The sequence below is a fragment of the Microcebus murinus genome, chromosome 22, assembly GCF_040939455.1.
Source record: "Microcebus murinus isolate Inina chromosome 22, M.murinus_Inina_mat1.0, whole genome shotgun sequence".
Taxonomy (NCBI): domain Eukaryota; kingdom Metazoa; phylum Chordata; class Mammalia; order Primates; family Cheirogaleidae; genus Microcebus; species Microcebus murinus.
The window spans coordinates 11,557,843-11,584,990 of record NC_134125.1 but is presented as its reverse complement, the minus strand read 5'-3'; the positions used below and the strand labels follow the sequence as shown (position 1 = coordinate 11,584,990).

Here is a 27,148-nt window from a genome sequence, read left to right as displayed (position 1 = left end):
CTACCATAACCCCCATTTTGCAGATGACAGAACTGAGGCACAGAGAGGTTAAACAATGTACTCAGCGTCACACAGCTAGGAAGGGACAGAGCTGGGGTTCAGACCCAAGCAGTCTGAGTTTTTAATCCCACTGGACAGATGAGAAGACAGGCTCAGAGGAGCCACGTGAGTTGCCCAGAGTGACACAGCTTAGTTGGCCAGGACCGGAACCCAGGTCGGACTCAGGATCGCACCCCGCAGCCCTGTGCACCGACTGGCGGGCTCCGATGGCTCCCGGGTGTCAGGTGGGGCCGCCCGCCCCGCGCAGGGCTGGGGCACCGCCCCGGGGACGGACGCACCGAGCTTGTGCTGGAAGCACACTTTGGCCAGGAGGATGAGGATGAAGGGCAGTCCCCTCTGGAGCCAGCAGACGACGGCCTTCAGCTCGGACAGCGCGGGCGCGGGCGTGCCGGGCTGCTCGTCGCCGTCGTCACGGCCGCGCGGGTCGGCGCCCACGTGCTGCAGCAGCGCGCTCCCGCGGTGCGCGCCGCCGTGCGGGAAGTGCAGGTGCGGCTGGCGGTGGTGGTAGGCGGCCGCGTCGCCGCGGCCCGCGCCGTCCTCCCTGGCGGCGGGCATCTGCACGAACAGGTCCCCGGCCGCCGGCGGGCCCAGCACCAGGCCGGCCGGGAAGGCGCCCGCGGGCAGGCCGGCGGGCAGGCCCGAGAAGAGCGCGGGCGGGGCCGCCGCCTCGGCCTTCAGCCCTCCGAAGACGCCGCCCTCATCCGCGCCCGCCTCCGGGCCCAGCGCCTGGCCGCGGTTTCTGGGTGACGCGGGGAGAGAAACCCACCAAGTCAGGTGGCTGCAAAGACAGGACCCCGCGGAGGAGGAGGGTCAAACAGTGCCAGTGACCGCATGGGCCCTGCTGTTTTACCCCACCCCCACCCCCTGTCCTTGTCTGAGGTAGGGTCCCCAAAGGGCCCTGACCCCATAGCACTGTGGCCTTACAACGGGGCACCAGGCCACAGACGGGTACAGAAGGGAGACCGTCAGACACCAGGGAAGACGGCCACCGACTGGCCAAGCCCGCAAGGAACCAACCCTGCCACACCTGGATCTTGGACTTCTAGCCTCCAGAACTTTGAGAAAGGACATGGCAGTTGTTTAAGTTCCCAGGTCTGTGGTACCTGATTATGGCAGCCCTAGCAGACTACTGCAAATAATAACAGCAATAGAGTCATAACCTTCCTGAAAACGTGCTATGGGTCAGAGACTTTTCTGAGTGCTTTATGTTGATTAACTCACCAACTCCTCTTATCAAGCTGGAATCAGGTCCTACTAATAACTTCACTTTACGGATAAAGAAACTGAGGCACGCAGAGAGAAAGTAACTTGCCCAGAGTTGCAGAGCTGGCAAGGGATGGAGCAGGGGAGATTCGAACCCAGGCAGACAAGCTCTAGAGCCAGCTTTCCTAACCACTGTACTTTGTTAAAAAGGGAGCACGGGCCGGGCGCTGTGGCTCACGCCTGTAATCCTAGCTCTTGGGAGGCCGAGGCGGGCGGATTGCTCAAGGTCAGGAGTTCGAAACCAGCCTGAGCAAGAGTGAGACCCCGTCTCTACTATAAATAGAAAGAAATTAATTGGCCAACTGATATATATATAAAAAATTAGCCGGGCATGGTGGCACATGCCTGTAGTCCCAGCTACCCGGGAGGCTGAGGCAGAAGGATCACTCGAGCCCAGGAGTTTGAGGTTGCTGTGAGCTAGGCTGACGCCACGGCACTCACTCTAGCCTGGGCAACAAAGCGAGACTCTGTCTCAAAAAAAAAAAAAAAAAAAAAAAAGGGAGCACGGAATTCTATGATTCTAGAATAACCTTGGAAACCCAAGGACCCCTGGCTCCGGAATCCTCACGTTCAAGGACTCCCAGTACCCCAGAGGGGCCAGCCTCCATCATGGCTGGCATTTGGTGAGCAGCAGAAGCTATGGGAAGAAGACAGTCGAGAGGCCCATACTCCAGCCCCAGCTCTGCCCTTTCTAGGGGCCTTACCTCCTTGCACTCAGTTTTCTCACCTGGAAAATGGACATAAGTACCATTCCTGCCTAGAATTCCTGGGGAGGGGGATCACAGTAAAATATCCTTTGCAATAACAGGTGCTCGATACATGGGGGCTATTATCTCTAGTTCGTATGGAAGACCTCCAGGGTCTCCAAATCTGCTTTTTCTAGTTCCGAGCAAGGACCTTTGGGGTTGCAATCCAGCAAAGGATTTTGTGGCTCTTTTGCAGCCACTGCTGGAGGAGCAGAGAGCCCAGAATTGGGTGCCGTTTGGCGCGAACGCCGTGTCCCCAAGTTCTGCAAGCCATCTTTCTTCCGGGGCTCATCCTCTTCTCACATGGAATCACTACATGGAAACTGAGTCTACACCACAGATACAGGTGGGGCCGATCTGCTCGGTGTGCACGTGTTGGGGAGGGGGAGGAAGAGCAAAGAGCTTTCCTACTTCTCTTACCCTACAGGCGGCTCCGCAGAGCCCCATGGACTCCAGAGACAGACATCCCGTGCTTACTGAAAGCAAGGGCTGAGCTCCATTCACCCTCTGGACCCCACAACTCGGGGCACACAGTAGGTGCTTAATAAACGTATGCTAGATATCATCCGGTCACAAAATGGCAGTGGGAGGGTGGCTTCCGGGGAGGTTTGACACTGTTTTCACGCTGGATCCCATATGATCTATTACCTGCCTGGAGACCAGGATATATGGAAGGGACTGAGCATCTGCACATTTGGGCATCCGAGGGTGGGGGTTCTGGAGCCAAACCCCTGGGAATATGGAGGGCTGACTGCATTCAGTTATGTCACCTGCCCACTCAAAGCCCTCCAAGAGCTTCCCATGCTGTACTCCTTCCAGCGGTCTCAGACAAACCCTACAGATAGTTGCAAATATCGCTCCCATCTTACTGCTAAAGAAACTGAGGCCCAGAGATAAAATTGCCACATGCCCTGGATTATTTGGCCCTAAACCCCAATGTCATCCTGTGTCCTTTCTCACCACCCAAGGGCTTCTATCATAGGCTGCCACCATCACCAAGATGTCTCCAAACCCCCACCCCATTGCACCTACTCATCATACTCTCCTCGTCCATCAGATTTCAGCTACAACCTCTCTTCCTAGAGACTCCCCTGCCTCCCAGACAATGACAGCCCCCTGCTCCTTGTTCTCATTGCATCCTGATGTCACCTACACAGGACTGATCCCAGTTGTCCTTTATTCCTTATCTTTCCCTAGGGACCTGTGCTTTCAACCCTGGCCACACATAATAACCACTTGGGGAGGAGCCTTTGAACAATACAGGTGCCTGACCCCACTAGAGACCCACTGCATCACTGAAGACCCACTGAATTGTGGGTGGGCCCAGCATCTCAAGCTCCTCAGAGGCCCCTGCTGATTCTAGCATGCAGTCGGTGCTGCAAGTCTAAAGCTTTAGCCTGGGCCCTGCTCCATGACGTCAAAGACCACGACTGCAACTCTCCCACCCAGGACAACGCACCTGGCACAAAGAACACGCCCCATAAACAATGTTTGAAGGAACGAATGAGCGCGCACACTGAAGGCTCTAAGAAAAAAAAACTGCAACTGAAAAATATTAACTTTGTTTAAACCTGCTGTTTCCCAAACTTAAAAATTGACCATGGAATTTGTTTTCTCCATGGAAAACCCATTTACACCCTAGGGACACCTGGGAAGCACCGCACGGGGACATGCTGGGCTGGAGAGGTCTCAGGGTTGGTGTCTCTGGCTTCACAAACTGGACCTGGAGGTGTGTTATAAACCTGGTGCAAGGGACTGAATTGAAGATGGCTACATCCTTTCTCTCCCCACTGTGCCCCCTCCCCGCTGGCTCCCAATGCCCAGGAAATGTGTGGTCCTCCTCCCTTGGGCTCTGGATAACAATAGTGATAATATTAATAATGACAACAACAACAGACACCATGGCTATGAACCTCAAGGGGCCTTTGAGCTTTTTCTGCACTTCAAGAAGCTCAGCTCAGAAAGCAAGAGTCCTGGCAGCTGCCCACGTTGGCCCAGGAGGAGGCCACTTTCTCTCTGCTGCTGCCCACGGGGCCCTAGAGAACCCTCCTCTCCCCATGGAGGGTTCCAGCACTCTGAGTTCACTGGGCCCAGGGGGGCCTCCAGTAGAACCAGTGAAGGCTCAACCCACCAAGGGGCTTTTTATAGCTGGCCTCCCTTCCCTGGGCCTCTCCCCTGCATCCAGCCGAGATTTCAGCCTAAATGGGAAAGGATATTCCTTAGAGGGACAGAGGCTGAGCTTCAAACTTAACTACTTAAGGGCTAGAGCAGGTGTCCTCAAACTACGGCCCGAGGGCCACATGCCACCCGCCTAGGACATTTATCTGGCCCGCCGGGTGTTTTTGCTGCAGCTGCCTGTCCTGCTTAGCAGCCGACTCGTCCCGGGCCCACAGTGCACACTCTCCAATGGTCTGAGGGACAGTGAACTGGCCCCCCGTTTAAAAAGTTTGAGGACCCCTGGGCTAGAGCTTGAGGCAACCCAGGAGGATTAGTGGATCGGCCCAGAGAGGAGGGAGCCAAAATGTCATGCTCAAGGCACAGATGTTGGGGGACAGGAGGGAGGAAAAGTTTGGCTGCCTCCTCCTTGGATGGAGGTGCTAGCTCAGGGGGCTCTGGGCTGGAGACTGTCCCAACCTGAGAACAGGTCCCCACGTGCATACTCTCCTGGATTTAAATAGATAGAAACTCTAGCTCATGAGTGATGTAACTGTGATTTTTAAAGATTCTGTACTTGCCTATTTGGCACACATTAATCACATGGCCAAACTACTAGCTGTTTACACCTCCCCTGTGACCCAGGGTCCATAACCCCAGCCACCTCCTCTATCTGACTTTCACACGTGCAGCCAATATTTCTCCTGCCCCAAATCACGCAGGGCCAGCTACCAAACAGCTAAAGACCAGCCCGTACGCCACAGCCCACTGACGTTATTCACACTAGCCAAGCCTAAGCTGTTCCCCTGGCCTGCCTCGTCTTCCCTGAGGCAAATGCAATAAAGCCTGTGGCCTGTGCTTTTTCTCGTCCCTTTCTGCCGCCTGGTCAATGCTGGCGCTTCCCCATGTGGCCGTGCGTGGTGTGGGGTGCCCCTCCTGTTGGGAAATGGTAGCAATAAAAATTGTCTTTCGCTGACATTGTCCTCAGTGTTATGGTCTGAATGTTTGTGTCCCTACTCATGGGAAGTATATGGCCCTTAGTTGAGCCACATGTTGAAATCTGACCCCCATGTGATGGCATTGGGAAGTGGGGCCTTTAGGGGATGGTTAGGTCATGCAGGTGGAGCCCTCATGCATGGGATTAGTGTCCTTATGAAAGAGACCCCAGAGTGACCCCTCGTCCCTTCATCATGTGAGGACACAGCAAGAAAATGGCCATCTCTGAACCTGAAAGCGTGCCTTTGCCAGACACTGGACATACTGGGGCCTTGATCTTGGTCTTCCAAGCCCCCAGAAGTGTACACAAGAAATGTCTGGGGCCGGGCGCGGTGGCTCACGCCTGTAATCCTAGCACTCTGGGAGGCCAAGGCGGGCAGATTGCTCAAGGTCAGGAGTTTGAAACCAGCCTGAGCAAGAGCGAGACCCCGTCTCTACTATAAATAGAAAGAAATTAATTGGCCAACTAATATATAGAAAAAATTAGCTGGGCATGGTGGCGCATGCCTGTAGTCCCAGCTACTCGGGAGGCTGAGGCAGCAGGATCACTTGAACCCAGGAGTTTGAGGTTGCTGTGAGCTAGGCTGATGCCACCGCACTCACTCTAGCCTGGACAATAGAGTGAGACTCTGTCTCAAAATAAATAAATAAATAAAATAAATAAAATAAATAAAAGAAAGAAATGTCTGTTGTTTCACCTACCCAGTCTATGGTATTTTTGTTAGCAGCCCAAACAGGTTAAGATACCTCTTTAGTTTAAAATCCCACGAGTACAATCATTGCTACAAATGAGTCAAGTGGATCACCTGTCACACAGGTTTTGAGAATTGCCCTAAAAGAGCAAGCTATTATGCAATGAGTGTTCAGTATAAGGACATCACTGTGACTCTAACTCTAACTCTGAGGGGTGGCTTTTATTCGTCCAGTCTTGGGTTACCCCTCACCACCCAAAGCCCAGAGCCCTCAGACAGAAGAACAAAAGCAGGCCGTGCCTACCTTTCAGGTGGAATGTTATCTGTGTTGCTGCTGTGCCGTCTCTGCATTTTCCTGAACACCTGAAACCCAACACCGCGGTGAGCCAGCGTCCCCCCGACACTCCCGCTGCCTGTCAGATTGCCAAGGTGACTGTAAAATACTCCTCATATCTTACACCCCTCGCAATCTCTGACATGCTCCAAACGTTTCAATCTTTTATGCCATTCAATCCTCAATTCAACATTCCATCCCAGGAGGAAACTATCATCAGCCCATTTCCCAGATGAGAATGGTGAGACCTGGAGGTGGAAGAAGGCCTCATGTGGGAGGAGAAAGCCATGGACTGTGCAGCAAAAGGGTGTTGGATGAAGTGAAGTGAGCAGCAGACTGGCAGTTGGGAGGCATGGATTCTGCCCTGATGCTGCCCCTAACTTGCTGTGTGACCCTAGACAAATCAGTAACCTCTCTGTGGCTTCAGATCCCCCATGTGTTACCAGGACGGGGTGGAGTGGTCAAACTCAAACCTCCCTTCCAGTCCTCACGGTGAAAAAACTGGTAATAAAGATGTGAATTCTGTCGCAGACATGTCACCTGATTCACTATGAAGAGCCACATGGACTTCAGAACTCCATGTTGCCAACACCTGAGGTGGGCATTAGGGCTCCTGAAGGGGGTGTGACTGCTGGGTCCCAGAGAGAGCAGGCCTCCCCTCCTCTTCCTCTCCGGAGGGATGCGGAGGTCAGGAGAGCTTCCCAGAGATTCCGAACCTGGATGGAGCAGAACACGTGGGTGAGTAATCCATGGGATGCCTTGGATCTGATAGTAAGTCTTAGGACACCATTGATAGCTATAAACAGATGATTCCATTGGCTTAATATCTCTGGGTAGCCTCTCATTGATCCCTCTTTGGGACGCGTAATGTATTTTCCTATTGTCATGATTGGGGAACACAATATGTTTTAGACCCTCCGGCAGCTTCCCATTGCAATCAGAATGAGACCCACGTTCCGTCCACAGCCTACAGGTTCTCCCTAATGTAGCCTCACCTGTTTCCAACTTCATTTCCTTTCACTCTCCTTCTACCATGCACCTCCACCTACCGGTGTTTCCCTGAAAATAAGACAGGGTCTTATATTTATTTTTCCTCAAGAAGACACGCTAGGGCTTATTTTCAGGGGATGTGTTATTTTCCCCTCAAAGCCTCAGCTTGCAACACGCACAGGATGGCCGGGACCTGACGGGGGGAGCTGACCTTGTTGGTAGGGCTGCCCACACCTTTCGGGTCACCTCTGGGACAGTAGCTGTCACGACGGACAGCTTCTTTACCAGTCCACGAGGAAATGCATGGATTGTGCAGATGCTCTGTGTGGCCACGCCCATCACTAGGTCTTATTTTCAGGGTGGGGCTTATAGTGCCCGAAATGCTTAGAAATCCTGGTAGGGCTTATTTTATGGGTAGGTCTTATTTTCGGGGAAACACGGCACCTGCACAGGTGTTTCTGTTCCTCTAATATGTCAGCCTGTCCCTGCCTCAGGGCCTTTGTACTTTTTGTTCCCTGTCCCTGGAATGCTTTCTCCTCTGAAGGTTGCGAGGTTAGCTCCCTAGACAAATGTCACATCCTCCCAGAGGTCTTCTCTTCTCATTTTCCTGCCCCCTCCCCTGCCATAACATCGCCCTGTTTTATATTCTTCATAGCACTTAACATCAAGGGGTCTCCCAGTTACCATTTTCAAGATCCCTTGCTCCCTGCCCACCTTTCACCCTGGGGAAGAACTAAGGCCCCTATGCTTTCCACGAATAGGTTTAGCCTCCACTAATATTTCCTTGTCCCAGAACCAAAGATGATGTCTGACTCTCACTTCAGGGCACCATAACTGGCTCTTGAATGACTCCCTCATCCCGACCAGCCTTCGTGAGGGGCAGCGTTGGTGTCACCGGGGCCACTCATTAGAAAGACGACCCATCCGTTAAGCCTCCTTCCTCTTTTGAAAAATTAGCTAAGAAATGGGTCGGCAGCCCCCATCTTCACATAGGAAGAAAAGCGCACCACATAAACATTGTTCGAGAACTTGCAATCTCAGCTTAATGCCCCCTTTCCACATGCCCCATCTCTTGCAAAACCTCGAGGAAAACAAAACACGGTATCCCCAAGTCTCCACAAAGTTGACGCAGCCCTCCTCAATCAGACGCTCGAGACTGCTTGTGGATGCTTGTTTCTGAAGGGGCTTCACGTTCTCTGGTGGAAGCAGGCCCTACGTAATCATTCCAATTCCGAATTCTAGAATAAACCGCTGCCCGCGAGATGCACCTGAATCAATGAACGAACCGCCTTCTCATCCCCTGCGCCGCCGTAGGTCCCGCCACCGCCCCACCACGGGCCACACCGCGACTTTCCGCGGCTCGGGCTGCGGTGAGCGGCGCCGGGCGGCCGCGGCGGGACCGCGCGGGAGGCGCGCCGCGGAGCATCCCCCGCGACGTCGCGTGGCCGGGGCGCAGGTGTGCTCGAGACACCGCGTCGCCCGCGCTTTCCGTTCCCGCCGCCGACACCGCGCGAACGCCCTGGGACCGCAAGGGCAGGAGACTGCACAGACTATGCCGAAGGGGGCAAAGAAATCGCGTCCTCTTTTTTACCTGCCCGGACAATTCAGCAATCACAGCCGCATCATTCGCGTCCAGTCAAGCCAATCGCTCGCGCGGCCTGGGCAGCACGTGACTTCCCTCGCTTCCGGCCTTGAGTTTGGTGGGATTCTCAAGCGCTGTCAGGCCCGGCGCTAGGACCCGGGGACAGCTACTCCCGTCGTACTCGAAAGATTGCCCGCCCCGTTTCTCGAGTTTCAGCCAATAGGAGGCCTGCCGCTCCCGCAGGGACCAATGGCGAAGAGATCTTGCACGGCCAGCAAGTGACGTAAGCGCAGAGCGAGGCGGGCCGCGGGGCGGGGTCACGTGGCGCGGCGCGGGGTGGCTGCCGGGAGCTGACAGGGCCTCGGGGCCGGCGGGCCGCGGGGCCGGTGGCCGCCGCGAGGGATGGGGCTGCCGGGCGCGTAGGGGCCATGCCGCCCGGACCCCGGGGCTGCCGCGTTCCGCGCCCCGGCTGCCGCGCCCCACGTCCGCGCCGGCATGGTGAACCTGGCGGCCATGGTGTGGCGCCGGCTCCTGCGGAAGAGGTGGGTGCTCGCGCTGGTGTTCGGGCTGTCGCTCGTCTACTTCCTCAGCAGCACGCTGAAGCAGGTTAGTGGCCGCTCGCCTGTGCCCCTTCCTTCCCTCCCCGGGTCTCGGGACGGGCGAGGGGTCCTGCCGCTGTCGCTGCTCCCGGCGGCGGGAAGGCGTCGCTGGGCCAGGGCAGGGTGGGGACCCGAACCCTGTGCCACGGTCCCTTCAGCCGTAGTTATGACCTTTACTAGTGCCGCGGTGCTTTTCACCTGCCGGGTCCGGTGCTAAGAGGGGGCGTGGACGTTCTCACTTCATTCTCCCGGCGGTCCTGGGAGAGGCGGGCGCCCCCGTATTGCCGCGGGGAACCCAAGATTCCAAGAGGTAGAGACAGCTCAGCCAGAAAACTGGCCTAGGCGCGAAGCCAGCGCTGGCGTGGTTGCTTTTCGTTTAATTTGGGGGCTCTGTGGTCCTCCTGGGTGACTCAACAGGACCCGCAGGGTGCTCTTTCTGGGCGTTATTTGGTTGGGTCGAATTTTCTTTTCATCTCCTTCCCACCCCCATCGTTCTTCTTCCTTGTGAGAATTTCTGGGGAAAAACGGCACAGGGTTTCGGTGGGAAATGTTACCCAAACCGTTCGTAAGCTTGTTTAGAAGTTCAACTAGAGCGCTTGGGTTTTTCCAAGGGGTGAGCATACCTCAGGGTGCACCCGGGATAGTCTTGAGTTATGCTGCTGTCCTGATGTGGTTATTTAAAGCCCCCCTTTTCACTCACAAGGTCAAGTTTGTAAATATATAAATGAATCAAGCACGAATAAAACGACATGATCACTCTAGTTGTAGCGGGTTGGCAGGGGAGCTATGAAAAAGGAAGATAGGGAGTCATATCCTACTTTCCACCTTAGGCAAACAGAGGCCAAGTGTTGAAAGGCTCTTTTATTTGCTAGGATGTGTGGGTGATCATGTGAATTACCTGGCTTCTGCCACATCACAGACATTTCCTTACAGTCACATGTTGTCCCTCCCTTCTCTGGTGGAGCCCTGAATGGTGTTGTGCACCTGGACTCAGTCCTCTGCCTTCCTCTCTACTGGAGCCAGTGATTTCTGGGGCCAGTGTTTAAATATCAGCTGTATGCTATTGATACCCCAGTCCAAGCCTGTCCAGAACCCCCCAAATTCATCTGATTGCCTACTTGATGTCTTTTTTCCCCCAATTTTTTTTTATTGTGGCATAATACGACATGAAATTTACTATCTTAACCATTTTTAAAGTGTGTAGTTAGATGGTATTAAATGTATTCATAACATTGTCAATCACCACCATCCATCTCCATAACTCTTCATCTTGTAAAAACTAAAACTTTATACTCATTTAAACATTATTCCTCATTCCTCCTTTCCCCCAGCCCCTGGCAATCACCCTTCTACTTTCTACTTGATGTTGGTTGTTTTTATGCTTGGCCAAAAGCAACTCTTGATTCTCCTCTGCCAACACTTGTTCCTCCTCTAGTCTTCCCAATCTCACTAAGTGGCGTGACTGTTCACCAGTTATTTCAAGTCACAGATACTTCATTCTTTTCTTTCTCTCACTCCCTACATGTAAAACGTTGGCTCTGCCTCCACAGTGTATCCTGATTCTGTGCATTTCTCCTAATTGTCACTGCTGCCATTCTAGGCCAAGCCACTGGCATCTTTGTCTGGACTATTGCAGTAGCCCAGCAACAGCCCTCTGCTTCCTTTCTTGTCTTTTGTTTGTTTTTTGAGACAGGGAGGGTCTCACTGTCTTGAGTAGGCTGAAGTACAGTGTCATCATCATAGCTCACAGCAACCTCAAACTTCTGGGCTCTAGTGATCCCCCTGCCTTAGCCTTCCAAGTAGCTGGGACAATAGGTGTGTGCCACCATGCTCGGCTAACTTTTCTGTTATTTTGTAGAAATAAGATACCGCTCTTGCTCACGCTGGTCTCAAACTCTTGGCCTCAAGTGATCTTCCTGCCTCGGCCTCCCAAAGTGCTAGGCATGAGCCACTTCACACAGCCCCTTTCTTGTCTTAATTCATATCCAGCAGGAGGGGTGATCATCTTTAAAAAGGTAGGATCATGGTCTTCCCCCATGTATAATTCTCAGGTAAAACTCTAGATTTTGTTTCAGGATCTCCCCAATGGTTGAGTCTTTTTTTGTCATTTCAGGTCAGGGTAACTTACTTCTTCAGGTCACACCTGGTGACACTGTGTAAATACTTCAGTTCCTTGCTGATTAATCTGCTTTATTTTCTTAGTAGTAGGAATCACTAATTGAACATTTCTTACTCATTTACTTGATAGTCCATCTCGCCTCACTCTCCCTTTGAGAATATAAATTTTCTTGAGAACAGACAGCTTGTCTGTCTTATTTGTAGACTCTCCAACCCCTAGAATATTTCCAGTCGCTTCATGAGAATTCATATGTTGGTTGAACAAATAAGTGAGTCTTTTTAATTGGGATAACTTTTTCTTCCTTCTCGGTCTGGTATGCTCCTGCTATTTTTTCATGTCTTGGCTCAGATACCGTCTGCTCTGTGACCTTCCCCACAGCCACCTTTTAAGTACTCCAGCACGGCATCTTCACTTTTTAAATTACATCATGTGTCGCTTAGTGACAAGGATACATTCTGAGAAATGTGTCACTGGGCAATTTAGTCATTAGGCATCGTGCAAATATCTCAGAGTATACTTACACCCACCTAGATGGCGTGGCCTACTACTCCTCGACTGCAAACCTGTGCAGCATGTTACTCTGCTGAATATCATAGGCAGTTGCAACACGATGGGAAGTATCTGTGTATCTAGACGTATCTAAACACAGAAAATGTACAGTAAAAATATGGTATGAAAGATAAAAAATGGTACACCTGTATAGGGTGCTTACCATGAATGGAGCTTGCAGGACTGGGGTAAGCCAGTGAGTGGTGAGTGAATATGAAGGCCTGGGACATTACTGTACACTACTGTAGATTTTATTATAAACACTGAACACTTAGGCTACACCAAATTCATAAAAATATTTTTTCTTCAATAATTAATCTTAGCTTACTGTACCATTTTAACTATATAAACTTTAATTTTTTTAAAAAAACTTTTTTTCTTTTCCGTATTAACACCCAGTTTAAAACACAAACACATTGTACAGCTATACAAAAATATTTTTTACATCTGTATTCTATAAGCTTTTTTCTATTTAAAAAAAATATATATATATATATTTTAAACTTTTTTGTTAAAAACTGAGACACAAACACATCCATTAGTGTCATAGTCCTACATAAGTCCAGGATCATCAGTATCAGCGTCTTCTACCTCCATATCTTGCTTTCTTTTGTGTCCTTCAATAACCCTTAAATACTCTCTTCAGATATTTGACAGATTTATTCTCAGTTATCACTATTTTGCTTTACATTTCCCTATTGGTGAAGTTGAACATCTTACTGGTTTTTGGTAGTTTGGCTGTTCAGCTCCTTCTATGGCTTTGTCATTTTCTTTGACCATTTTATTTTTGGGTGTCTTTTTGCCACTTTGTGGGAATCCTTTGTGGTTTGGGGTATTGTTCCTTTTTGAAGGCTCAAGTTGGGGAATGGATTCAGGTCCATCTGATTTTAAAGCCCTCATTCTTAATTCATAGGTGTAATGCAGTATTTGGTTTTGCTCGAACAGTGTTTTTTAAAGTTGGGATTAAAAATGTATGAGATTTCATACAAATCCTTTCTTCTAGCTTCTCTCTAAGTCCCAGGAGATTTGTGAGCAGTAGGTCTGGCAACAGTCAAGGAGCACTGAGCCGAGCTGCATCCTTTAGATCCTGGGATCTGCTGTCTCCACTGGGCCACTCGGTCACTTACTTATGTCTCCTGCTTGACCACCTGTGGCAGTCATCAGGGTTGTTCACAGGGCTTGGTCGTCTGTCATCTGGGCGCATGGTGGGATCAGCTCCCACCTTCTTTGAAGGTAGGAGTGGCCTATGGCCTGTTTTGGCTAATACAACCTAAACTGTCACTTCCAGGTATGAGCTTTGGGTGGTGCTTGTTCTATTCCCCTACCACAGTGATCGGGGAGGCCTAGGTGAAGTGTTGAGAGCGAGCTTCCTTCAGCCTGAGAGGGCCACGCAGAACCCCTCGGCTCACCCCTGTCAGACTTGTAGCATGAGCAAGAAACAATCCTCCCTCCCTCAGCCCTAAGCTATCACTAATCTGCTTTCTGTTTCTATAGATTTGTCTATTCTGGATATTTCATATAAATGAAATTATAATGCGGGGTCTTTTGTGACTGGCTTTTTCACTTAGCATAATGTTGTTTTTTTTTTTTTTTGAAACAGAGTCTCGCTTTGTTGCCCAGGCTAGAGTGAGTGCCATGGGGTCAGCCCAGCTCACAGCAACCTCAATCTCCTGGGCTCAAGTGATCCTCCTGCCTCAGCCTCCCGAGTAGCTGGCACTACAGGCATGTGCCACCATGCCCGGCTAATTTTTTCTATATATTAGTTGGCCAATTAATTTCTTTCTATGTATAGTAGAGATGGGGTCTCACTCTTGCTCAGGCTGGTTTCAAACTCCTGACCTCGAGCAATCCTCCTGCCTCGGCCTCCTAGAGTGCTAGGATTACAGGCGTGAGCCACCACGCCCGGCCTAGCATAATGTTTTCACAGTTCATCCATGCTGTAGCATGTATCAGTACTTCATTATTATGTCCAAGTAATATTTTCTTGTATGTATCTGCCACATTTTGTTTATCCATTCATTGTTGAGGGGCATTGGGTTGTTTCCACCTTTTGACTATTATGAATAATGAATGCCCTTATGGACATTTGCTTACAAATTTTTGTGTGGACATGTTTTCATTTCTCTTGGATATATACCTAGGAGTGGAATTGCTGGGCAGATGGTAACTCTGTGTTTAACTTTTTGGGGAACTGCATGACTGTTTTCCAAAGTGGCAGTGCTATCTACAATGAACTTTTAAGAAACTACACTTGTCAAATTTTGGTGTCAAGTATGATGTAGTATTAGCCATGATTATCTGCAAAAGTTATTAAAATACTCTTCCCCTTTCTGACTGCATGTCTGTGTGAGGTAGATTTTCTTCATACGCTTCAGCCATGCAACACACTGCAACAGATTGGATGTAGAGGTCGGGCTGAGAATCCAGCTGCCTTCCACCAAGCCAGGCATTAAAAAGATGTGCAGAAAAATACACACATTGTCCCTCTTCTCACTAATTTTTTTTTTTTTTGAAAAACATATTTTGTCACAGGAAAGTTAACATGTAATGAGTTCATTATTTTTAAATGAATAAATACTTCATCTAAAGTAAATATTTTAAGAATTTATGTTTTAATTTTCAATATGGTAAATATCAATAGCCGTAACTCACATAAAGCCACCTAGTGGGGTCCTTGGCAATTTTTAAATTTTTAAAAAATTTATTTATTTATTTTAGAGATGGGGTCTTGCTATATTGCCCAGACTGGACTTGAACTCCTGAGCTCAAACGATTCTCCCACTTTGCCTCTGGAGTAGGGGTCGCCAGTAATTTTTAAGAGTATGAAGGGTCCCAGGACCAAAAACACTGAGCCCCACGGCCCTAGCCCCTGCTGACCGATACTCTCCAGCGTGCATTTGTTTGCTGCTCCTGCGAGGCTCTCCCTTCAGTCTTGGTCGTGGGCCACTCACCAGCTGTATGCCATGAGGGCGTTTGCGTCATCTGGCCTAGCCTCAGGCTCTCATCTGTAAAGTGGAGTGGTGGGATGGAGCGTGCAGGGTCGGGGGTGTTTATGCCGGTTGAGAAGAAGCTATGAAAACTCGAAAGCTCCATGTGACCCTCAGCTGTGCTTCAGTGAGACTATGAACTCGTGGAGCAGATGGGGCAGCTTTTTGCCTAGAGACTAGTTGATTATCCTCTGCTGCTTTGAATTCCTCTTTTCTTTGGTTTTCATGTTAATTAATGCTTTGGGGGATAATTTAAATCGTAGAGATGGGAGGCAAGAGAAATTAGTGATGATGGTGAGGATGCCATTGGGGGAGAGGGTTGGTTACGGTGAGTGGTGCCAGGTGACTTGGATGCGTTAGTTTAACGCAAGTTTAGTGAACACTAACTGTGTGCTAGGCACTGTTGTGCTGATGGAGACGGTGTGGGCAAGGTAGATGAAGTCCCCACTCGCCAGGAGCCTGTATTCTGCTAGGGGGTAAGGAGAGAGAGTAAACACAAAAAATGATTTCAGATCATGATTTATGATATGAAGAAAACAAGACAGGATGACATGATCGAGTGGCAGGGCAGGCCTAACTGTGAGGCATTTGACCTGAGATTAAAGAACTGCAACCTTGGCGTCAGAAGGGTCCTTAGAGGCCCTCTCGTGTACCTAAATGTTCTCATACTTGTTCAAGTGGTGCAGCTCCTAAAAGTCTCGGGACTATTTGCATAACTCCTTGAAAATATAATAACATCTTCTGCTTTAAAGTAATTAAGTATGTAAATTGGTGTCAAGTTATATACTTTCTGAAGTAGAATAAATCATAAGAATTGCTAATCTGGTGTTTTGTTTTTCGCTGATTACTAAATTACATACATATTTCAGGAAGTTTGTACTGTACCGCACAGTCTAGAGGAGAGGAACAATTACCATAATCTCGCCAAGCAGAGGGATCCACTGCTTATATTTGGGCATATTTTCTATACTTTTTACGGTTCATATAATTGAGGCATATTGTTTCTTCACTTAACATGGAAGCATTTTCCCCATCTTTAAAAGCTCTTTGTAAGTATAATTTTTTATAACTAAAAATTTCCATTTTCAGGCTGCACTTAGCCATTCCCCAAATATTAGACATCTGGAGTGTCCCCCGGCCTTTATCCCCACCCCATTTGTTGCGACCCCTAAGCACATCTTTTATTGACAGCAGTGCCTTATGTGTACATGCTTTACTCCTTACATGGGATATTTATCTCATTTGGCCCTGTCATAACCCCTGAAAAATACGTGGCCCAGTTATTAACACACCCCTTTTAAAATCAGGGGCAAAGTAACATATGTTAGTAATAAAGACATTTGCGTCGCTCCTTACAATTATAAGAAAGCTCCTGTGTAGTTTTGCTCCTGCAGTGTACCCTGTCTGGACATCTGTCATCAATCTACAGTGGTTGATTGCACTGGTTTATTTACCTCTTTATCAACAGCTCTGAAGGCTCTTTGAGAATAGAGAACCCGATTACCTTTGTCTTTGTATCCTTAGCATTTTGTAAGAATTAGATGCCTTTGAATCTTGTTTTATTTGTGTGGTTTTTTTTGAGACAGAGTCTCACTTTGTTGCCCAGGCTAGAGTGAGTGCCGTGGCATCAGCCTAGCTCACAGCAACCTCAAACTCCTGGGCTCAAACGATCTTCCTGCCTCAGCCTCCCGAGTAGCTGGGACTACAGGCATGTGCCACCATGCCTGGCTAATTTTTTCTATATCTATTAGTTGGCCAATTAATTTCTTTCTATTTATAGTAGAGATGGGGGTCTCGCTCTTGCTCAGGCTGGTTTCAAACTCCTGACCTTGAGCAATCCGCCCACCTCGGCCTCCCAGAGAGCTAGGATGACAGGCATGAGCCACCGCGCCCAGCCTAGATGCCTTTGAATCTTGAATGAAAAAAAATTTATGGAGCAAAGCTTAAGATTGAGACAACCTGCTAGAGTAGGTGGAACAGTTTAGAAAAGGTTCAAAACCCCCTATCTGATTCAGCACACTCTTTGCAAGACTGAGCCTTCAGAAAAGCAAACGCTGCTGTTAGGTCACCTCTGCCTCATATTCACGATATCCTTTTGGCAAGGACTTGAATATTCATGTTTGAAAACAAGTTCAAGTGCTGGGAGAATTGCTTTCCTGTTTACTAAGAATGTAGTTATGGGGCAGAGGTCTTTCCGGGATGCACTTGTCCATGAACTCATGTTTTCTTTCAGGAAGAATAACAGAATAGCTTGAGAGTAATGTTAAGAGCACTGTTAACCTTGTAAGATCAGTTTACTGTACTTTGGTCAGCCTCTTTATAGTCTCCACGGCTATAATTTATCTAGGGCAGCGTTTGCAGCTCAATTTAGTTTGCGCGTAGCTTGATTATGCAGTTAGCTGATAGGGTCCCCGCAGAGCAGAAGAGTATGAATTTACAGGTAGTTAAGCAGTAGGCACCTAAGTGATTTGTCCCCCATTCCCAGGACTCCTGCACTTAGCTCTTCTTCTTGAACTAACAGAGGAATACAGGTGTTGTTTTTATGTAACCTGTCCTGTTCCTGCTAGTGCCAGTTCTTCTAAAAGAAAAGGGAGAGGCAGAATAGAAATTAAAGCCACCTTAGAGGACTATTTTACACTTGGTAAATTAAAGAACAGAATCCAGCACTGGTGGGCTGTGAATACTTTTATTTAGATGCTGGTGAAATAGACCAGCAAATGTAGATACAAGTTTTAGGAAGTCATTTAGCACTAGATAGCATTTACTACAAATTCTTCAAGAGAATAAAATGAAAGCTGCACATTTTATTGCAATACTATCTATGATAACAACAACCTGGGCCTAATGTTGATCTGTAGAGGATGTGTTTACTAAATTATGGCATATCAACGTGATGGATTATTACATAGCCTTCAAAATGTGATTATCGAGATAGTGTAGGCACTTGGAAATGTTTTACTATCCAATTAGTGTCAAAAAGAGCTGAATGCAAAGCATCCTAATTTGTATAAATGCTGAGTTCAAAGGCTAGAAGTTAATATGCAAAAACAAATATGGTTTTATTTACGTAATGGGATTGTGGACAATTTTTGTCTTTTCATGTTGATAATTATTTTTTTAATTAGCATTTTATTTTGAAATAATTATAGATTTAAAGAAAAGTTGCAAGGATAGTACAGAGTTATCATAGACTCTTAACTTAGTTTCTTCTCTTGTTAATGATAATCATGTTTGTTTGTTTGAGACAAGAGTCTCACTGTGTTGCCCTGGTTACAGTGCCATGGTGTCAGCCTAGCTCACAGCAACCTCAAACTCCTGGGCTCACACCATCCTGCTGCCTCAGCCTTCCAAGTAGCTGGGACTACAGGCACACGCCACCATGCCCGGCTAATTTTTCTATTTATTTTTAGTTGGCCAATTAATTTCTTTCTATTTTTTTAGTAGAGATGGGGTCTCGCTCTTGCTCAGGCTGATCTTGAACTCCTGAGCTCAAACAATCCGCCTGCCTTGGCCTTCCAGAAGATAATCATGTTTTTTGGTGTTATTTTAAATTAAAAATTCCAAAGATGATTAAAGATAATTTTAATAATCCCATCTGTCCTTTCCGTATTAATAGTTTACGGTACAGAAGTTTCCCCTTATCTGTCCCAAGCCCCCCCAGTGGATGCCTGAAACAGTAGATAGGACCAAACCCTGTATATATGTACTGTTTTTTCTGTCTGATAGCTGAGTGCCTACTAAGTGACTAATGGGCAGGTAGCATATAGAACACGGATACACTGGACAAAGATGATTTATGTCCCAGGCAGGGTGGAGTGGGACAGCAAGAGATTTCATCTTGCTACTCAGAATGGTTGGTGATTTAAAACTTAAGGATTGTTTATTTCCGGAATTATCCATTTAATGTTTCTGGATCACGCTTAACTGCAGGTAACTGAAACTGTGGAAAGTGGAACCCTGGATGTAGGGGGACTACTGTATATCTTTCCATACCTTTATCTCAGCTCTTATAAATGTCTGTGTGCATATTAAAATTGTCAGGCTGTAATATGTGATAATATGCACATGATTCTGCAGCCTATTTTTTCATTTAATATTACACTATGGACGTCCCGTCGTCTGCAGCCCTGTCTCTGTATTAAAATCATGTAGGTCCTTTGAAAATACTGGGTCCTAGGTCTCATCCACAAAGACTCTTCCTGTCTGGAGGTGGGCACCTTAGTGGGGAACCTATGGGCTCAAGGCCACATGTGGCCCTCCCGATCCCCAAGTGGGGCCCCTCAACCGAATCCAAACTTCACAGAACAAGTGCCTTTATTATTAAAAGGATTTGTTCTGTAAAATTTGGATTCAGTCAAAAGACTGTACTCAAGGATTCAGAAGGCCACAGGTTCCTCACCCCTGACTGGTTTAAGAGCTTTAAATAGATATCATTTGTGTTTAGGTCTGGTTAAGAGTTGGGGTGTTTATTCAGTCATTTCTCTGTTATTGTGTTTTAGGATTTTTACAGCATTTATGCTGTAGTAAACATCCTCGTGCGCCCCTGTATGTTGGTGTTTTCTGTAAGATGGACCTCAAAAATGTTTGCTGGGCCAAAGTGTATGTAAATATATTTTTTCAAAATATTAATAGCTCTTACCAGATTACTTTCCTAAAGAAATCTTAGTTACTATAAGGCTCTTTTCTGTTTAAGTATATAAGCTTTTTCATCAAGTTTTCAAGGTTAGGCCGGGCGCGGTGGCTCACGCCTGTAATCCTAGCTCTCTGGGAGGCCGAGGCGGGCGGATTGCTCAAGGTCAGGAGTTCAAAACCAGCCTGAGCAAGAGCGAGACCCTGTCTCTACTATAAATAGAAAGAAATTAATTGGCCAACTGATATGTATATAAAAAAAAAAAAAAATTAGCCGGGCATGGTGGCGCATGCCTGTAGTCCCAGCTACTCGGGAGGCTGAGGCAGAAGGATCGCTCTAGCCCAGGAGTGTGAGGTTGCTGTGAGCTAGGCTGACAACACGGCACTCACTCTAGCCTGGACAACAAAGCGAGACTCTGTCTCAAAAAAAAAAAAAAAAAAAAAAAAAAAGTTTTCAAGGTTAGTCTTTTTTACTTAAAAAGCAACACGTGACAGATCATTCTTAATGGTAAAAAACCACAGAACTCTTAGAATGGTGAATGTTTAAAGTACATTAAAAGCCTTTGAGAAAGGAGTCTTTTATAATTGTTTTGTTTTCCAATAATCAATGGGAGCATTTAGAAGATGGCCGTGTCAAGCTTGGCTTATTAATATTTCCTGGCACTTGGGCACCTCCCTCCTTAGTTTCTTTAGTAGTACAGAAAAGGCAGTTTTGAGAGCTGACTCCTACCTGACACAGCCTCCAGGGCAGCTCTTCCCTTTGCACGCCTGGGTAAAGGGCTGGCTGCCCAGCGTGTGTTCTGTAAAGAAGCATGTTACAAGGGTTGCATACTCAGTATTCTTCCATAGACGAAACTTGTGAGTTGACATGCTTCATCTTGCCCCTAAAGTCAACCTCCTAATGCAGTTTTCCCACGTGTTCTACCTACGTACCTGTAATTGCAAATGAAAGGGACTTTGTGCTCTAGAAGTCCGAGATGACAGTCACAAAAAAAGTCTCCTCTTTTAAATGCATCTTCAAATAAAACTTTTCCCCTCCAAATATTTCATGAAATTAACTCTTCTATACACATTTATAAGGTGCACTTCATCCAGGTGCCATGCATGTAAGTATGCCAGTTTGAAGCATATCCATAACTACTACTTTTTCCTACAGGTTTATTTTGTGACTTTGGCTCAGACTTTGCTTAAACCAGGAGAGTTCAGATTCCTTTCATGCAAGCTTTTAATCATGTTTCCGTCCTCTTAAAGTAGTTTGTGTGAAAATTTGGTGAAACTGCAAGAAAAGATACTTTAACCTTCATTTATGGTCTTTCTGTAGGAGGAGAGGGCGGTGAGAGATAGGAATCTCCTCCAGATTCAAGACCACGATCAGCCCATTCCATGGAGAGTGCAGTTCAACTTGGGCAACAGCAGCCGGCCGAGCAATCAGTGCCGGAACTCCATCCAGGGGAAGCACCTCATCACGGACGAGCTAGGTGAGGCTGGCGGCCTTCCTTTCCTGGCAGGCAGCAGGTCGTACACTGGCGCGGCCATCTGTGGGGTTTTTGTTTTAACAGGGATTCCTCTACAATGCATTTTCCCTCCTTGCTCATTGCTAATGTTTCTCATGTCTTTTTTTGTCTTTCCCACCCTAGTCATCATTCAAGGTTGCCTTCAACATAAGAGAAGCTTAGTTTGATGCCTCTAACTCTTAAAAGTTCCTTGTGCCTGCAGCTGACAGTGTCAGCACTGTGACATGCATTGGTCCCTAGGCCACTTCCTGACAGTCTCTCCCCAGCCTCAGTATTTTCTGATCTTTTTTTCTCATCTTGACGGTGAACTCTGTAGGATAAGAACTCAGCTCTCCTCTTTGGCTATAGGTTTTATTTTACTTCCATGAATATGGGAGAAAGAAGTAAGTAGTTTAATAAAGAAAACTCTTAAGAATTTAGGCTTTTTAGCAGGCAGATTCCACCATCAATATTGCCAGGGTAACACATTATTAAATCAGACAACCAATTGCAATATTGGTTCGAGGCTAATTTTCCAGGCAATAGCAATAGATTTTGAAATTGTGATCTTAGAGGACTTCTTATTGGGAATAACATTTGAATAAGTAGATTTATGAAGCAAAATGAGATATCTTGAAGAGCTTGCTTTCACCAGAAGTTAGACCTGCAGTGTCAAGGCTGAACAGTGGAAGTGCAGTGGGAAGAAAAAGAAGGCCTGAGATGCTGGTGCTTATAATATGACAAAGGAAAGGACAGAAAGATAATTTCAAGTGTAATTTAGGAGACATAATATTTTATATCTCTGTCTTCTGAGAAAAATCCTGACTTACTTAGATTTGTTTGTTTATAACCCCTGTAAAGATAAGGAGTAGGAATAGTTAGGAAGAGTCTCAGGAAACATTTACTATGACACTAGAATCATCCTGTCAGTTTAGAAGACACAATAACATAATTAAACAACAACAACAAAAGACCCTGGTTTCCAGGTATCTGGGATCTGGTCTTCTCAAGGCCTCGGTTGCCTAAGTCTTAACTGAGGGCCCTTGTAATTTCATAATCATCATTCTACTGGTGCCTCCTGCTTTTGCACACAGACTTTGTTTTCCACAGTACTTTCTGAAAACAACCTCATACTTCACCAAGTCCCATTCTCCGAGGATTAAGAAGCTGGGGCATTCGGAACGCAGCGGTGCTGGGAGCAGCTGCTCTGCACCTGTGCGCTTGGGCGTGCACCTGGGAGTCTCCCAGGGGCCAGGCGGTGGCCCTCACGGACTGATCCTTACATTTTTCTGTCCCACTCCCAGAAGGATGTAGAGAAATGTCTGTATAGCAGCTCTGAACAATAAATGAGCTTTTGTACGGAGATTTTCCCCTAACATTGAGCATGAATTGACTGGGTTGGAGGGAGCATGTGTATACAGATGGTGAGATTTATAAGAAAGTAAAGGGAGTTGGGGCTTTTCTCTTCCTGGAGTATTAGAGAACTGCATCCCCTAATGCGGAGGGGTCATTGAGTCCCTGGCATGCGCATGTATAAAACAGCCTAAATCAATGTGTAAAGGTTAAGTGTAAAAATCCTCCAAACTACTAAACAAGTAGCAAGCATTTAAAGGATATATTTGTAAAGAGTGGTTGGTTGGTTGGTTTGTTAAATCTAGAAGGTTGTCACTTTTGTGAATGAATGCCTTGGTTTTTCCTGTTTTTAGATTTTTGCTCAAAAAACAATGACATTTTTCTTCAGACACAGATAAAAGATTGCTTGCATAGATTAGCATAGGCAAACGTAGGTATGGTTTGATGTGGTGATGCGCAGACTAACTGCTAGTTCTGGGTAGATGGTGGTGTAGTGATGATATGGGAGTCCGGGTTTCCTGTAAACCACTGCCTGGAGGAAGCTGTCCCTATCACATTATGTGCAATTTCTGGCTCTTTGTCATCCCTGGTGGAGAGTTGGAGGAGCTCTGGTTTTATGCTGAGGTTAGTCCCTGACTTTCAGGATACGTCTGTGAAAGGAAGGATTTGCTGGTGAATGGCTGCTGTAACGTCAACGCCCCTGGTACAAAGCAGTACTGCTGTGACGGCTGCTGGCCCAACGGCTGCTGCAGCGCCTACGAGTACTGCGTCTCCTGCTGCCTGCAGCCCAACAAGGTAGGGAGAGTTGCTGCTTGTTCTTCATCTCCTTTTCTCTTTGGGCATTTATTTTAGGGTGAACATTAGACTCTTTATGTGAGGTTGTTTTGAAAGTAGAACTTAGAAAGGAACTTTGTAGGTGTCAGAAATTGCTGCTGCACCGAAGCCTTTGTCTACCAGGAAAGGAGGTGGTTCCCAGTTCTGTGAATGGTTCTTCTGCAGAATGGACCATTGTCTTGCTAATCAGATATCTAATGAATAAGATACCCAGCATTCCTGCTGGCTCTCTTTCTCCCCCCTTCTTCCCTCCCTCCCTCCCTCTCCCTCTCCCTGTTTCTCTTTCTCCCTCCCCCACCCCCCATCAGCATTCTCTTAGTTTAGGAGAGATAGCCAAGGTCACCTTGTGCTGGCTTAGGTAATTTATTGCAGGCACTAACTTTTGTTTCCATAGCAACTTCTGCTGGAGCGCTTCCTCAACCGGGCAGCTGTGGCATTCCAGAACCTCTTCATGGCAGTCGAAGATCACTTTGAGTTGTGTCTGGCCAAATGCAGGACCTCATCCCAGGTCAGAAACTGTGATGTCTCCAGCTGGGGGATGGTGGGTGACAGAGAAGAGAAGAAAACTTCCTAGTATAGGCTGGTCTTTCTGGTGGGGTGATATGGAAAAGAGATGCAAATGAAGCCATGTCACACTTTGTTTAGTGTGATGATAGTATTTAGAATATTTAGAGTTTTACAAATTAGGGGAAGTAAAGTGTTTATATGAATTCAAGGTCTAATCAGCTTGCATCCTTCCTATCTGGCTGGTACATTTGCACTTTAAGTGGAAGGTTCAAATAAGTCTGGGCGGAGTCCTAATAGTCCAGCTCCTAAGTTCTCCTCCCTGTCTTTGACTGAAATTTGACTGAGGCTTTCCAGTAACCACTCATTTAGAGTAAGTGGCAATTTGTTCTGGGACCGAGTTGTGGTTTATTTTAGGACTCAAGGGGACGGGGCAGGTGAATGTTTAAAAATTCACGAATAAATCTGAAGGTTGTCAGGCTCTCAATGCGTATTAGCATGCCGTCATTAAATGCTTTGCTCTCTGGGCATTAAATATTATTGCACCTGCTCCTGAAAGCGTCTGAAAGTCTTTTGCCTTTCCATCACTCCGACCCTCGGCTCTCTCCTATTGTGTTTGGGCAGTTGTCATGGCTGTCTTTGTAAGATCACCAGACATGTTTATTATACGAGCACGCTCCTGGCTTCTATTCATGGTGTCTCCAAGATTTTGCTGGCTTCCTCTGAGCTAGTGGACTCGTTTGTCATTCCTGGGAGCCCTCGTAGCCTTTGCCAGATTTCCGTAGTCCACCTTTTGATTTTATGCCCCTTTTCTACGTCTCTGGTTTGTTCCAAGAGCATTCAGTATCATCGGGTAAATGTTTCGGGGATTATAATGAGCGTTTGAAAGCATGAAGAAATTCCTGAGGTCTTGTTTTGCTTGAAGAGCTTTCCACTTGAATGGGCTTTAAAGGAAATGTGGAGGCAGGCGGAACACATGACTCATTTCGATTCAGATTCTCTCCCATTCTGAGAAATGCTAGAAAAGGCAAAGTATTTTCTTTCCTTCACCGATAAAACTCAAGGATTACTTCCAATCTCGAGTGAAGCTACTATGCTTTCTGACTTTTTTTTTAATTGTGAAAAGAGATTTGCCAATTGCCATTCAATTTGTTTTGATGACAAATTATATCCCAAGAAAGAGAAGATCTGGCTATATGTCTATTAAATGGGCTTAATATTTACAAGTGCAGTTGCTGAGCATTGGTCTTGGGCTAATTAATGAACTCTAGACTAGCCAAAAACTCAAGTTGCTTGTGTGAAAACAAATTGCTGAAAAGTTAGCCATTGGGAATGATTGCTTTAAAGCACACTTCCAATTTGCTTAGCCAAATGAGGCTCGTGTGGCATTGGAGGATTTGGCTCGTGCATCAGATTTTTAGGTACATAAACTTTATGAAAGTGGTTTAAAGTGCGTCTTCTTGGTGTCTCTGCAGGGTTCCTTACCAGGAACTGGGTATCTTTGAAGCACAGGATCAGGTGCCAAACTTCAGTCGCATCTTAATCTGTTTCAGGTATTATAATTTGAGGAAAAGTAGAGTGGTCTTGAATTGCCCAGGTCACAGCTAAATTGTTAAAAACTCACTGGTGTACATAAAAAGAAACAGTTACCACAGTGAGGTTTTATGTCCGTTCTCATGCTCTTCATTGGCATTCTGCGTTGAGCGCTGTTCTTTGTTCCAGAAAGCGCCTTGGAGCCTTTAGTGACATTTGGAGATGGACTGGGCCAGCCTCCTGCAGGGACAGTCTGACAGCAGTCCTGCTCGACTCTTCGCTTCTCTGAGAGGGAGGCGTGCGAGACTCTGCTTGCTCTCACCGCGCTCTTATCTTCCTTTTGCCAACAGAGCGTGCAGCACGAGAACACCTACCGCGATCCGGTAGCCAAGTATTGCTATGGAGAAAGCCCGCCCGAGCTCTTCCCCGCCTGACGGCTGCAGCGGACTTGCTCCAGCGTGGGCAAGGAGGCCCCGCCAAGGAACTCGCCTTCTGGAGCCAGACTTCAGCGCCTGGGCTAGTCCGCTGGGAGAAGACAAAGGCATCGCGAGGAAACCTTGGCTTTGACCACTTCTTGTGTTGTAATCTTTGGCTTCGCTCACCACTCAGGCTCACCAGATGGAACTCTTCTGTAAAGCCGCTTGGAACCTCCAGCCCGTCCCATTCGGGAAAGATCAAGTTAGGCCGAGCTTGCGGTGGTGGTGGCGTTCTTGGATGACAACCCTGGGACCTGCACAGGGACCTGTGATTTGTGTTCATCGGGGGCCAGGTGTTCACTTCCAATTTTGATCCAAGCCTTTTCACTGTAAAATTATTTATTGGATGCCTTTGGAGTGGTGGGGAAATTACAATGTTTCATGTAGGAAAATGAATGCCATTCTACTTGAATATATGCAAGGAAAGTGTTTTTGTTGTTGTGTTCTTGAGTTGCATGAGTTAAATCATCCCTTCACCCAGATAAGATGTTTTGTCTTTTAGGATGAGGATGCCCTCTCTAAGTAGTTATTTTTGTTTTTGTTTTAACATCTTGAAGAGTAGACCCTGAACACAACCTGTTAACCACATCCCAACATCTAAAATTATCTAAAAACTCAAAGACACGGTTCTGTTCTAACCCTGTGCAAGATTTCTAGCAGTTGGCACCATGTGCCTGCCCCTTTTGTTCTTTTCTAGTGGAACTTGAGTGTGCTCATATACCCAGCATGAGAGCACTGTTTTAGCCAGAAATCTTGACATACTGGCCTGACTTAAAGGGGTTCTCATTTCCTTTGCCACTGTTAAAATTGCAGTGGTCTGCTTAGCAAGGGTATAACGGAACCTCAGGAAAGCCACAGGCAACCTTCTCCCCCATCCTGTCCCCGGAAACCCAAAGCTCAAGCAGTTCCTAAATGAAGATGCATCCAGCAGCTTGCTGTTTGTGTGCGTTCTTTATTTTCAGCTTCAGGGACTGTAACAGATATAAATGTTTAGTCTCCCTGTGATTTGCAAAGAAGAAAAGAAAACCCAACTTCCCATCAAATGGCTGTAAGACATTTTTAATCTCCCTTCAGTGGGAGATGTGAATGATCCTCGTGGCTGGAGAATGCCGCCCACGTGGGTGGCCGGTGCGTCCTGGGTCCACGTGCATAAAGGGCTCCCATTTTCCTGCTGTGACACTGACTCTCTGCGGCTCAAGCCCTGGAGTGTTTGGTCCTAAGGTCAAGACACTCCGCCCCTTGTAAAGCTCTTTTT

At 47.2% G+C, this 27,148-nt stretch overlaps 2 protein-coding genes and 1 long non-coding RNA gene across 7 annotated transcripts in view; 2 read left to right on the top strand and 1 right to left on the bottom strand.

Annotated features, from left to right (window-relative positions):
- Positions 1-8,954, bottom strand: part of RNFT2 (ring finger protein, transmembrane 2) — a 59,466-nt gene extending 50,512 nt beyond the window's left edge. Inside the window, exons 1-4 of one of the 3 annotated variants that reach the window (XM_075996603.1) lie at positions 8,827-8,954; positions 6,786-6,961; positions 6,216-6,274; positions 339-838 (exon numbers count right to left, since the gene is read on the bottom strand). In XM_075996603.1, coding sequence (XP_075852718.1) covers positions 339-838; positions 6,216-6,274; positions 6,786-6,809 — 583 coding nt within the window. In that variant the 5' untranslated portion in view covers positions 6,810-6,961; positions 8,827-8,954. The other 2 variants (XM_075996605.1, XM_075996604.1) reach the window with 2 other exon arrangements.
- On the top strand, positions 1,843-3,822 carry LOC109729854 (uncharacterized). The gene is made up of 4 exons (XR_012914250.1): positions 1,843-1,946; positions 2,266-2,415; positions 2,497-2,602; positions 3,267-3,822. It is a non-coding gene; the product is annotated as an uncharacterized LOC109729854 (long non-coding RNA).
- Positions 8,955-9,113: 159 nt separating the features above from the next.
- On the top strand, positions 9,114-26,322 carry SPRING1 (SREBF pathway regulator in golgi 1). Of its 3 annotated transcripts, none has more exons than XM_012756629.3 (5): positions 9,117-9,359; positions 21,022-21,178; positions 23,190-23,341; positions 23,775-23,888; positions 25,768-26,322. In XM_012756629.3, the coding sequence occupies exons 1-5, from the start codon at positions 9,246-9,248 to the stop codon at positions 25,849-25,851; spliced, it is 621 nt and encodes a 206-aa protein (XP_012612083.1). In that variant the 5' UTR covers positions 9,117-9,245; the 3' UTR covers positions 25,852-26,322. The 3 variants fall into 3 exon arrangements, with proteins under 3 accessions (XP_075852717.1, XP_012612083.1, XP_012612084.1); XM_012756630.3 differs by having other exon boundaries at positions 9,119-9,423; XM_075996602.1 differs by lacking the exon at positions 21,022-21,178 and having other exon boundaries at positions 9,114-9,423.
- Positions 26,323-27,148: the final 826 nt, after the last annotated feature.

Bases quoted from the DNA above. Each gene is read 5' to 3' on its own strand.
- SPRING1 (XM_012756629.3), top strand. From the start codon at position 9,246: ATGCCGCCCGGACCCCGGGGCTGCCGCGTTCCGCGCCCCGGCTGCCGC. The intron at 9,360-21,021 runs GTGGGTGCTCGC...GTCTTTCTGTAG, and splicing joins CGCCGGCTCCTGCGGAAGAG to GAGGAGAGGGCGGTGAGAGA. The intron at 21,179-23,189 runs GTGAGGCTGGCG...CCTGACTTTCAG, and splicing joins CCTCATCACGGACGAGCTAG to GATACGTCTGTGAAAGGAAG.